Here is a 12,761-nt window from a genome sequence, read left to right as displayed (position 1 = left end):
GAAAAATTACCAATCATAATACATATCAAGTATTAGCCTTTATACAGTTTAAAACTTAAAATCATATCATTTAGATAGATCCCTAGACCTTAACACAGGTTTTACTGATACTTTTCCATTGAGGCCACTGCCCTTATTTTCCTGTAGTCTGATCCATTTTAATTCATGTTCTTCACTTTTTTTTATTCAAATCTGCTAACCACATGTCCCTATATAGTCTCTCAATCACAGTAAACTTAAACTCATGGCTAGTATTGGTCGCTAAAATGTTTTGCTAATGCAATGCTCTCATTCTTCTTATTGCAACATAGATGTTCCCTAATTCACAATGTATTAGTCTTGCTAACATAGAAAGACCTACATAAGTCACATACTGCTAAATAAACTAAGTCTCTTGTACTGCAATCTGTATTTACTCTGAAGTCATAACCTAACCCCTGTGTCTGGATGCAGGAACAGCTCACTCGCATTAACGTTCCGACAATACTTACAATTGGAACAAGGATGTGCCTCTACCATCTCTGTAGATATACGTTCATAACCGGTTATTATTCTTATAACACGAGTCTCTTAAGAGACATCTTATTCTTAAAATGAAACTGTGGTGTTATTCCAGCCAACTCTCTAAGATGGTCATCAGCCTGTAAAATTGTCCAGTTCTTTCTAACCATTGAACAGATTCTATCTACATCACTTGTAAAAAAAAAAAAAAAAAAACGGAATCGTCACCTACTGCTTAGTGGATGGCATATATTGTCTTGGGCTCTCAGGAGTGGAAAAATAGGGTTTCACTCTTCCTTCCCTCATGTGTTCTATGGACTGAAATATATCATTGACCTCATTGCTCCTATACCCCCTCTCCATGAAGAGAGACTTTAATCTAGTTAAATCTTAGAAAGTAAGGCATTTTCATCGTTCGACCTGGGAATCCTTATCCCTTGTCCCTTCAAAATATTATTATAAACATGTCATGGATGCATATTATCCCTACTCTTTTTTTTTGGCAAAGTTTCCTATAAAGAATAGTACTAAATGTAGAGATAGTGCGAACACATCCTTGTTCCAGTTCTAAGTGTTGTCGTTATGTTACTGCGAGGTGAGCCGTTCCCTCATCCAGGTACAGGGGGTCAGGTATGATTTCAGAGTAAATGCAGACTGCAGTAAAAGAGACTTTGTTTATTTAGCAGTCTGTGAGTTATGCAGGTATTTCTATGTTGGAAAGACTAACAGGACACTGAGAGAGCAAATTAGGGAACATCTATATTGTATTAATAAAAAGGATGATAGCAGTGCTTTAGCGACCAATACTAGACATCAGTTTAAGTTAGTTCAATTGAGAGACTATAGGGACATGCAGTTAGGAGATCTGAACAATTAAATCTCAAGAACACAAATTAAAATGCATCATTAGATTACAGGCAGATAGGGGCAGTGGCCTCAATGAAAAAGTATCGGTAAAACCTGTGTTAAGGTCTAGGAATCTTATTTAAATTATAAAATATTAAGTTTTAAACTGTATAAAGGGTGTTTTACTTGATGCATACTATGACTGGTGATTTTTGTCATGTGTTCTCATTCATATTTACGTCACATTTTTATGAATGGATCAGCTGTTGAAGGAAGATCTGTAGTGCTTCATTGATGTTTTTTTTAAACATATGATATGGTATACTTAAATTTAAAATGTTTTGTTTTACTATTTTTCTTTGGTCTGATGAAGTTACTGTATCATTATTGTAGTATTCAGTATGTGGCTATTGTGGGGCCATTGAGTTTTGCAAGTTTGGGGAGTTGATGTTTGACTTGTTGTTGTTTATCTTCCTGTTTTTGAGGTGGCAGCTGGACAGGAAGTTGAGACTGCTGAACAGTTTACCAGGTGTGTTTTTGGCATTGTTGGCTCTGTTCATTTGATTGTATGAAATTTAGCAATGAAAGCCATTGTTATAGATGTTACATTTTCAGTGTTTAGAAAGAGCCTAATTTGAGGGGGGGGGGGGTGTGGCCAAGATGTCTAACCGCTAACAGCTCAAAACTTTAGCTCTGCCTTTGCTTTATTATTCTGACAGGAAATTTTACATTTTTTTGTAAGAAACAAGTTCAATTTTATCTGTAAGTCGTAGATAATTTTTTTTTTTGTGGTTTTTCAAGAAAAATCAGTATTGGTGTGTAGTTTATTTTATCCTGTCAGAAGGTCTTCTACAAGTGATACAGATATGAGTAACTCAAAGAACACTCACCAGGAGAGTGTGATGAAAAAGGAATCGCACTCCATTATCACAAACATACAGGAACTGTCAATCAAAATGGATAAGCTGGAGAACAAAATTGATAACATAAAGCAGGACAGCAGACAGCAACTGGACTTACTCAATGAGGTAATTAAAAAACATTCTGATCAGATTTCCTCCATTGAAGAAGCTGTGAATGGCATTGAGGGCAGATTGCCAGAATGTGAAAGTCATAATGAATTTTTACTTAAGCAGAATACCTTTCTATATCATCCACTTTTTCCAATAGTAAGTAGATCAAGGAGGAATAGCATAAGAATTTATGGGGTGCCAGAAAGAGGAGGAAGTAATATGATACAATTCTTGAACAACTGGTTACCAAAAGCTCTGAATCTACCTGAATCTCTTTCATTTGGAATTGAAAGAGCCCATCGGTCTTTGTCTAAAGCAACATCCATTAGTAATTCTTCCACTCCCAGATCTATAATAGTAAAGTTTTTGTCCACTCAAGACAAGGATTTGGTGTTAAAATCTGCCTGGTCAAATCCCCCTCTTAAGATAAATAAAAAAAACATTCATTTTGATAATGACTACACCTCTTCTGTCCTCTTTAAAATGAAAGAATATACACCTTTAATAAAATCCCTCAAGAAAACAATATTAAAATGAGTCCTGTTTCTGGCTAGAATAAAAATGCAACTATCAGATGGAGAAAGAATCTTCAAGAAGCCATGGACTTTGTTCAAAAGAAAAGTTTATTAATTAATACTGAGGAAATGGACTGGTCTACACAAAGCTTGAAGAGACAGGCAACTAAGAATGGGTGATCTGTTGAAGGAGCTAATAAAAATCTTAAGGACAAATGACTATCATAAATATGTTTTCAACTCTTTGGCATTAAATTCTTTGCTTCTCAGTTTTTATTAATGGGAAACATTAGTAAGGTAAATCATTAATAAGGTGAATGCATTTTTTGTTTATGTCCACATATCTTTAGTATCAGCATCTTCTTGTCTTTTTTTCTTGTTTTCTTGTGTTTCCTTTTTATTGCTTACTCATATTCTGGCTCTGATTGTTGATGTATAGAATGGAAACTTGTATTTCTGAATGAACAGAACTATAGCAAATTTGTCTATAGAATGTCTCTCCTTGTGTGTACATGGTGGGGTGACATTTCTATATAGGCAGCTATTAATGGTATAAATATGATCAGAATTATAACTTGATGTGGTTGTAGAGTCGTATACAAAGTGCATACACCGGCTTATTTGCATGTAGCTTCATATATACACATAGCTGTGTGTAACAGTGAGTGTTGTATATATTTTTATTTTCTAATATATGTGCAGATGTTTTTTATGCACTTTCTCTCTTTAATATATTTATTGGTTTGGCTGTATTTGGAAAGCTATAATATGTTGAGGACTTAATACAAACAGTATCTTAGACTGTGCTTGTCAAGCAACTGCCAAACATGTTTTATTATTGAATTTCGCTTTGTTTTATCGAGAGACGCTGTAAGGAGAAAACATCCACTTGAGACCTCCTCTCACTAAAACTGTCTACCACAGCTTTTCCAGCCCGAAGATTTAAAAAAAAAAAAAAAAAACTCATCTTCGATTGTTCAAATGTCTCGTGAGTGGCTTCTGCTTTAGTAAAAGTGACAACAGTGTATCTGGCTACAAGCGGACAAGCAAGGAAATCAACGTCAACCTGTGAACCCACGCAACATGTCTAGAATGCCACAACGGAAGCAGCTAAAGACTGAAATGCATATTCTGTCATCTTTTATTGATGCTGGCAGTTAAAAACTAGTAGATACATCGGTTCAATTAAAGAATCCATACCTGTCCAGCTGCCTTCACCAGATTAAATGAAGGTATGTTTTTAAATGCTAGTACGAAGTCTTCTATTAAGAGTTATCAATGATATGCAGGCATATATCTTTATTTTTGATTATCCTGGTAACTCAAGTGTAGAAAAGTTGACAAGTTAGAACTTTTAAAACTAAATAGCAAAAAGCATGAGCTACTTGTTAGAAAGGCACAGCTTAGTGGAGTTTACCAATCAGCATGATCTAGAAAAGTAAGAGAGAGAGTAAAAATAGTTCTGGAAAACTGTGTATAGTTAATATGCACACACTTTCCAGATGTAAGCTAAACTTAGACCGAGCTTTTGCAGCAGCACTGTATTTTTATTTCAGATGATTTCTTGTTTTCAGCTCGCTTATATGCTATTGACACTTTCATTTACGCAGAGGGAAATGTAGTTCAGGCAGTATATGGCATAATCTTTTTGAGTAATGTCCTGTCAGTCATTATGCTGATTTAAGCTGTTACATTTTAATTCTTTCTAAAAGGTACATATCTGTTTATTGTAAAATCATGTATCTTGTGTTTATATTTCTCAAAATGTTTAGGACACATAAAATATTTGGGTATTCATTACTGTGAGAACATCTCTTGATAATATGCAGTTGTCGGTAAGAACACTTGTTGAAATTTATCGTGTCCGTACTTGAAATAGTAACAAAAGTGACAGGCGTTGTGTAAATCATATATGAATCTGGTGAATACTAATGTTTTGTTTGCCCTTACATATATAACAGAGGATGCACTTGTGTTCTTGTTTTCAGAGTGGGGGGGGATTTAAGAACCCCTTGTAACTCACCAAATTGTTCACAGAAATGTAGCTGTTTTTGCAGTATTCTGTATATGCTGTTGGAATAAAAAAAAGGTCATAAGCCATTTGCAATGATGCTCAAACTATAGAAAATTGTTTTATATGATGATTCTATATATCTTTGACTGGTAATGATCACTTCAGTGGCTTTACTCGACAGAGGCACTGGGAACTAAGGTTGGGTGGCACGATACCAGGTTAATCCTATGGGCTAGGTTTGTAAAGGCTCCAGGGCCATTAGCCTAGAACACACCTTTGAACCTAGTAGTCAAAAACTGGGTACGAGATATTGTTTTAAAGACAAGTGCAGTTAAACCAATGCTGTTTGGTTAAAATATTACATCTGATTATGATCATCCTTAACTTCTGGTTGCTGTGTTAAGTTGTCGTTCATCATTTGTCATTTTATTTATAAATTATTGCTTGAATCTGTTCATATTAACTAGGTGATGAATCTTATACCCCCCCCTTTTTTTTTACATAGCTCCTCTGATATCTAAACTATGATATATATAAAGGTGAACTGAATGCATACTTCAGTAAAAAGGTTAGTAATATGAGATCAACAACATTTATCTTTAGTAACTGTGATAGTAATGGGTTACTATAGTTTTATAATTACTTTGTTTATCGTTTGAGCCTTTATCCTGGACAGTAGCTAAACATGGAGTATTGGGTGTGTGTGATGTGGATAGTAGGTGGTTTGATTATTAATTTAATCAAACCAGGAACATTTAGTTCCATTAATGTTATTGTATATAGTATTCTACTCAATGGTTTGTTTCATCCATAATAAAATATGTTAAAAGTAAATATAATTCACTATATATAAAATCATACTGCAAATGTTCTAATTATAAAATACACATGTTAGAATATGTGTTTATCATTAAATGTCAGTGGCATTAATAGTAATGCAAAAAGAGCTAGCTTAATTAAGTTTGGCAAAATGATAATCTTTTTACAAGAGACTCACTCACTTAAAGAAAATTTAGATAAACTGTCCTTTAATGGTTATTCAATTTTAGCAGACTCTTGTTACAAAAATAAAAGGAGGTATTCTTATATTATGGAAAAATACTTCCACTATGCCCAAAATTCTTGGTACTTTCTCAGACAAAGATGGAATGTTTAGTTGTGATAGAAATTAATAAGAAATATTGCACATTAATTTTATATTGGATACCTGGATTGGAAACTAAATTTGTTGAGAAATATTTGGGCACGATAACCTTACACATTAGAGGTGAAATCATCTTGGCTGGAGATTTTAATTGTCTATCAGATAAAGATACTTCTAGAACTAACCAACCTGAAATAACAGCACAATCAAAAAACTAAACCATTTTATTAAACCAATGAATCTAAGAGATATATATGACTTAAAAATGGAAAGTTCTCTTAACTATACCCATTATTCCTTTAGATTCGGAACTCAAAGTAATATAGATATTGGTTCCATTTCTAACAATTTCTATTCCAAAATACAGGAAGTCTCAATAACGTCATATCCATTCTCGGATCATAATGGCATAGCTTTTAATCCACAACCACAAAAACCAGGAATCGAGATGCGTAAAAAGCACAATGTTCTGTTTTATTCACACAGACCAAAAAAAAAAAATTATCCTCGCGTCTCAGCTAACAGCCTTTACAGAGTCATAGATTTTAATTTCAGTGCAAGAAATGATGACTTAATCTTTTGGCAGAGGATTCTGACATATATACTGAAAATCAATAGCTTTAGAGAGTGGGTTTTAAATGAACTAAATACATTGGCACAGTTTAATAACAATGGAGAGGTATCAGACATTATAATATGGGATTTGTTAAAAGTATATGTATATGGCAGAATAAAGAATTGGTATCTTCTAAAAAGAAAAGAATGGGATAGTGATCCGTTAGAGTTGCAAACTAAAATCGATAAATTAAAATTAAATTGAATATAAAGCCCAACAGTAAGTCTGCATGTTCTGAACTATCAGCCCTAAATAAAAAAAATTACAAATGTTAAACCGTAAGGTTTTGATTAATTTAGAAAGGCTTAAGTTACACTCTTATGCTGTTAATCCCAAACATTTACATAAGTTGACTATTAGATCTAAACAAATTAATAATAACTCAAATAGTGTTAATGAAATTTAAATGTAAGATTAATAATTCTACAAAAAATAACTTGACCTAAAAGACATATTAGAAGCATTTAGATTACATTATAAACTGACTAATGATAAAAGTCCTTATCTAGAAAACGGTAATGTAATTGGTAAATTTCTTCAGAGGATCAAAAATTATCAAAACAAACCAAGATCTAGATAAACCAGTGTCACTAATGGAATTAAAAGATCATATTAAAAACTTAAAAAAAATAAAGCTTTAGGTTTAGATGGTAGAATTCCGAAAATATACAAAATTTCACGTACTCGATACTAAGGATACTATTAAATGCATTTTCTATGATTAAAAATTAGTTAAATATATCTCCTTCTTGGAAATATTCTTTAATTTCCCCTATACTAAAATAAGGAAAAGATCATCAGTTATGTTCCTCTTATTCCCCTATCTTTCTGTTAAATGTTTATTACAAAATTATGTCCATATTAACTAAGTAATAGATTATGATCAAACAGGATTCATAATACATGAAAAGTACAAGATAACATTATTATTATCCCTGATTGATATTGCGAACAAAACTGAAAAGTAATTAGCAATCATCAGTTTAGATACTGATAAAGCCTTAGACTCCAGCTGGTCCATCCTATATAAAATCCTTAATTATAATTTTTCCACAGAATTTATTGATTTAATATTGAAGTTATTTAATAACTCAATTGCATATATTAAAATAGGGTCATGTTTATCGTCATTTAAAATATCAAAATGCACTAAGGTTGCCCATTGTCACCTTTATTGTTCGCTTTATCAATCCAACCTTTCGCTAATTATATAAGATCATTTTAATTTTGGTATAAATCAAATCTTTAGTATTTTTAAAAATGTAATAGATAGTAATTACATTGTTAAGCATTTATTATTTATGGTATTTCCCATTCCCTGCACTCCGGATTGTTTAGAATAATTTAATTTGGATAAAATGTTGGACTTCAAAGACAATTTAAAATTCTGGTATCAATTTCTAGATAACTATAAAGTACATTCGGTCAACTTTGTTTTAGTTAATCGCAATAACTGGCTTTCTCTGCAAACTTTTAAGTAACAACTTCACATTATTATCAAGGAATTGTTTTTTAAAGTAGAAACAGATCTTTTTCCGAACTTTTTACAGCTCTTTATACAGATCAACTCGACAGATAATAAACATAGACTGTACATTTCTTCAGTGTATAGGATTTTAGGTGATGAATTCTTGCCATTTGATTTGAAATTTAGGGATTACTCGACAAAAGTCAACAAGGAATCCTTTTCAGATTTTAAAAAAATTACTAAAACCTGGACATTACACTACATCTTCTCTTTATTGGAAATTGTTCACTTGGAGATTCATGCATAGACGTTTTTTTACTCCACATAAATTGCTCTTATAAAAGTACTGAAACAAAATGTTGGCTATGTGGTGACATTCTAGAAGCCAATTGGATAATTGGATACGTATGTTTAGAGTGTAGAGTTTTACAGTTTTGGAATACTTTTATATATTTTCTTAAGGCTGTATTCAACAGACGAATGTCATATTACAGATTCTTTGTTGCTATTGAATGTTCCGATCCCAAATGTGATTCCAAAACCACAAATACCGCTTCTTTGGCCACTGTTAGCCATTGCCAGAAAAGTAATCACTAGGAATTGGAAAAATAAACCAGATGTCTGATTTGCCGACTTTATAAATATAACTAAGTGTATGCCTGATAGAGAAATGCAGTCTATTCTTCCAGGAAATCCTTCTATGTGGCACACCTCATCACGAAGAGCTTTTCATCCAGAAAAAAGGAGGTCATTGTCCCACTGTGCTCATCCCTCATTAGACCCATTATAGAATACAATGCCCCATTTGGTATGTACCTCTCAAGACATCTGCAACAACTGGAAAGGCCTCAGAAATACCTCACTAAAAGAATCACAGGCCTAAAGCAGATGCCCTACGCTGACCACCTTAAAAAACTCCAGCTATACTCTGTCACATATCGTCTACTCAGAGGCGATCTCTGCTTAACATACAAGGCCATGTCAAACCCAGAGCTGTTGGACATGCTACACTTAAAGAAATCCCAATCCCTCAGAGCTACACGCTCCAGGGATCTAAACCTTGTCATCACAATAAACAAAACATGCTGGAGGGATAGGTTCCTGACCCAGACACTCCCCAGATTCTGGAATAGATTGCCCATACATGTCAAGCAGAGTGCCTCTTTGGACCTCTTCAAGAGGAACCTTGACGTTTGGATGGGAGAAATGAAATTCACCCCAGGGATCACGTCAGTCGCCCTGCTAGACAGGGGTCCAGGAAAGTAAATAATGTGGGAAGAAATAGCCAGGGAAATGTTATGGCTAGGCTTGTATAGGCCCTAGGGCTGATAGCCTAGTACCAACCTATGAACCTATGAACCTATAGAATGTCTAACTCGCAAACAATTAGCTTGGCAAAAGTTACAAGTCTTATTAGATAAGTATTAATTGTTTTATGTAATTCATATTGAATTTTGTTACGGATGACTGTATATAGTTTTGTTATAGTTGTTTCTGAGAGTTTTATATGGTTCATTATTCTGTTTGTTTTTTCTTATGTCTTGATTATATGTGTATTTTATTGCTTGACTGTAAACTCAAAAAGATGGTTTTAAAAAAAGAAAGCTTAATTCAAAAAGGTCTTGGTGATAAGTTGAAGTTGCATATGAAAGGTCAAGATCATGTTATAACATTGCACAGGTCATTGGAGGAATTATGCAGAGTGGTGCTCCTTTTCTGATGTGAATGTTGTGGAGAAATATGTAGCTATGCGTGCCATTAACTGACAGACCTCTTTCTCAGGATCTGCTGTGCCCATTAGTGGAAGAAATTATGGCTAGTGCTTCAGAGCAGTGTACTGTGGTGTTACCTTCTTGCTGATGCATAGTCCAGGAATGGAGTAAGAGCAAATCTTTTTAAAGTTAAAACTGTCTCTGTAGTGTAGTGGTGATTTGGACATTAGCTTGTTTTTTGACTGCTCAAAACTCGCTCTGTGTCTGCTGGTTTTACTTGGATGTGTGGTGAATGGGACAATTATTGACATTGTGGAAGACCTTGGAACAGCTGTACAGTATGCATGGTGTTTAGAGCAAAATGAAGACTTGTATGTGGTGTTTAGTTTTATGGGATGTAAAGATTTAAAGGCGTATACAGCATGTTTTGACATTTGCTTGATTCCTTAGATCTATCTTGGTATCTCATTTTGTTCTTTTTGATTTTGAAACGGTAGCATTTACAACATGTTGTGAAAGAGTGCTTTTTGTTTTTTAAAAGGTTTAGCAATTTTTCCATTATTTGCAGATCATTTGGAGATGTATGCAATCTGAAGGTCTTGCTCCTTATATGAATTGTCTACTGACTTAACATTAAATGGTATATTTAACCTTTTTGGATATTATTAGTATTGAGAATGTTGGTTTTGCTTTTAAAGAAGTAGTAGTAACATGTTGCTGAGCCTTTGGTTAGATATTTTTAAAAATGATCACATTTTAAGAACCTACCTTTATATAATTCACAGGTATAGAATCTCTCTATTTTACATTTCAGCATCATCATAAACATTTGTCTTGCTGCTGTTCTCATTTCCATGCTCTTAAATTACACAGCACTACATGGGATAGTTTCCAGAATATGTTATCTCTGTGTAAGCGTGCCCCAATTCCAAAGACTTGCAACAGAGTAAGTTGCTTTTACAGAGAGCAAGAGTTGCACACTAAAAGATATGTTTAAAATTACTGAGAACAGTAACTTCCAGTGAAAAAGAATAACTTTTTTATCTTGTAAGTGAAAGAATAACTTTTTTATCTTGTAAGTTACTCAGCTAAGGTCGCACTTCTTGGCTTCAGTGAGACGATTCTCAGTCAGTAGATGGAATGTCTCCACTGCTAAAGGAATGCATTGTCCTTTCTTTGCAAGCTGTGCTTGACTGCAAGAGGGTAGAGTCACTGTGTCTGGATTTATAAGCTTGACCTTGTAAAAACAGCTGCAGGTTTTGGAATATCTTATGAAAGGTAAACAAAGTAAGTCTACGCAGGAATGAACAGCCTTTAGAAATAAACATGAAGGATTGTGGATAGATTAAGTTATACAAAGGCAGGAGGACAGCTATAGAATTAGTATTGCAGATCAGTGATTTTAAAATGTCATACTCATTTGAACTTGTGACCAGCTTAGAGAGGACTGAAAAAATTGTACTGCTTCTTTTTTTTTTATATAGAACATCAACTAAATATGAATTTTCATGGCTCACTAGAGCTAATAAGCTTAATTGGCAAGATAGTCCCTTTTTCCCTCCCCAAAATTTAGAACTCTCTTCCTCACACTAAGAAACGCAGTAAACACAGAATTTCATCCTTGTCCTCTGCCTCTTCCCTTTCTTCCTTCTACTTTTCCTAAAACATTGTCTCTCACTCTTAATACTAATCCTCCATGTCCTCCTTTTTTCTCCTTCTACCAAGTTCATTTTCAGGTGTGTTTCATAACTCTTTACATGATGCTGCTATTAATGATATTTTGTTTAAATTTTATAAATTTGCTGATTACTTGTATAACTCTTCTGTAATATTATTTATGTAATGTAATATCTTTGGAGCGTTTCTCCCCAGGCCTCTACTGAAAAGGGTAGCTTTCTGCCCAGCCATACTATCCAGATAAACAAATGCAATAAGTAAATATAGTTGAGCAATATTGTGCTACACTTTATACTCTGCCGAAAACAGAGAGACAAGATATAAAGAATATTATGGCAGAAGTTACAGCCTTTCACCATGGACAGTTGTAGTATGCGGTTATTGGAACACTACAGGAAACTTCTTTGGAGGGTCATGATGTCTTAGAATACCATCTGAAGATAAATGCTTTGAGAAGTGTATTTGGGCTTATTAATGTAATGGTAATAGGACTGAAAATGAATGTGCACATTTGTTTAGTGAAATATTGCCCTTGGTTAAGATTGTGCTAAATTTTCATCCCTGTTAGACCCCCCCACTCCTTTTTCCATAACCACCATCTGATTTTACTTTAATATTGTTAAAATTAATTTACCATTAAACATAATTTCATTTGTTCTTTCATTCTGTATAACCCAGGTAATATAAAAAATAACCTTTTGTTTATTCTTTTAGCATACACTTTATTTCTACTCTTACAGTATCCATATTTAATCATAACCATGTTTATTTTATCCACTTTTATATCTTCACAAAATCTTCTTTACGTAGCTTTTCCCATAACTGTTTGCTGTTTTTTTTTTATTTCAAAAACACATGTTCCATAGTTTTTTCTTGACAGTGTAAACATATTGTATCTTTTTTTTTTTATATGGCATATTTTCTCTTCCTGGCAATTTATCTATTGCCACTCTCCACAAAAATCTTAACTTTTTACTTTCTGATTACATCATTTGCTTATTTTTATAGCTTTTTCATGTGTTGGAGTTTCCCATGATTTCACCTAGTAATGTTTTATCATTACTTATACTTTTCTACCTTTTTCTATATCATCATTTTTTTATTTTCCAGAAACATATTTTTTTCTTCGTAACATTTTATTTCTTCACTTCTCTCTTACTCTTTAACTATACCCAGAAATTTATCATACTTGTATTTATACAGTTGTACTACTAATCTCTCATTTTTTTCATTTATCTGCTTTAACACTTTGTAC

The 12,761-nt window shown here is 33.3% G+C and overlaps 1 protein-coding gene across 1 annotated transcript in view; it reads left to right on the top strand.

Moving 5' to 3' along the window:
- ANAPC16 (anaphase promoting complex subunit 16) overlaps positions 1-12,761 on the top strand; it is a 393,067-nt gene that overhangs the window by 16,263 nt on the left and 364,043 nt on the right. The window contains 1 exon segment of the mRNA XM_044056222.1: positions 3,741-4,107. Coding sequence (XP_043912157.1) covers positions 4,102-4,107 — 6 coding nt within the window. The 5' untranslated portion in view covers positions 3,741-4,101.

This window comes from Protopterus annectens, chromosome 14.part0 (genome assembly GCF_019279795.1).
Source record: "Protopterus annectens isolate FY-2018-M chromosome 14.part0, PAN1.0, whole genome shotgun sequence".
Taxonomy (NCBI): domain Eukaryota; kingdom Metazoa; phylum Chordata; order Ceratodontiformes; family Protopteridae; genus Protopterus; species Protopterus annectens.
The sequence above is the reverse complement of the archived record's forward strand: the minus strand, read 5'-3'. Positions and strand labels throughout refer to the sequence as shown.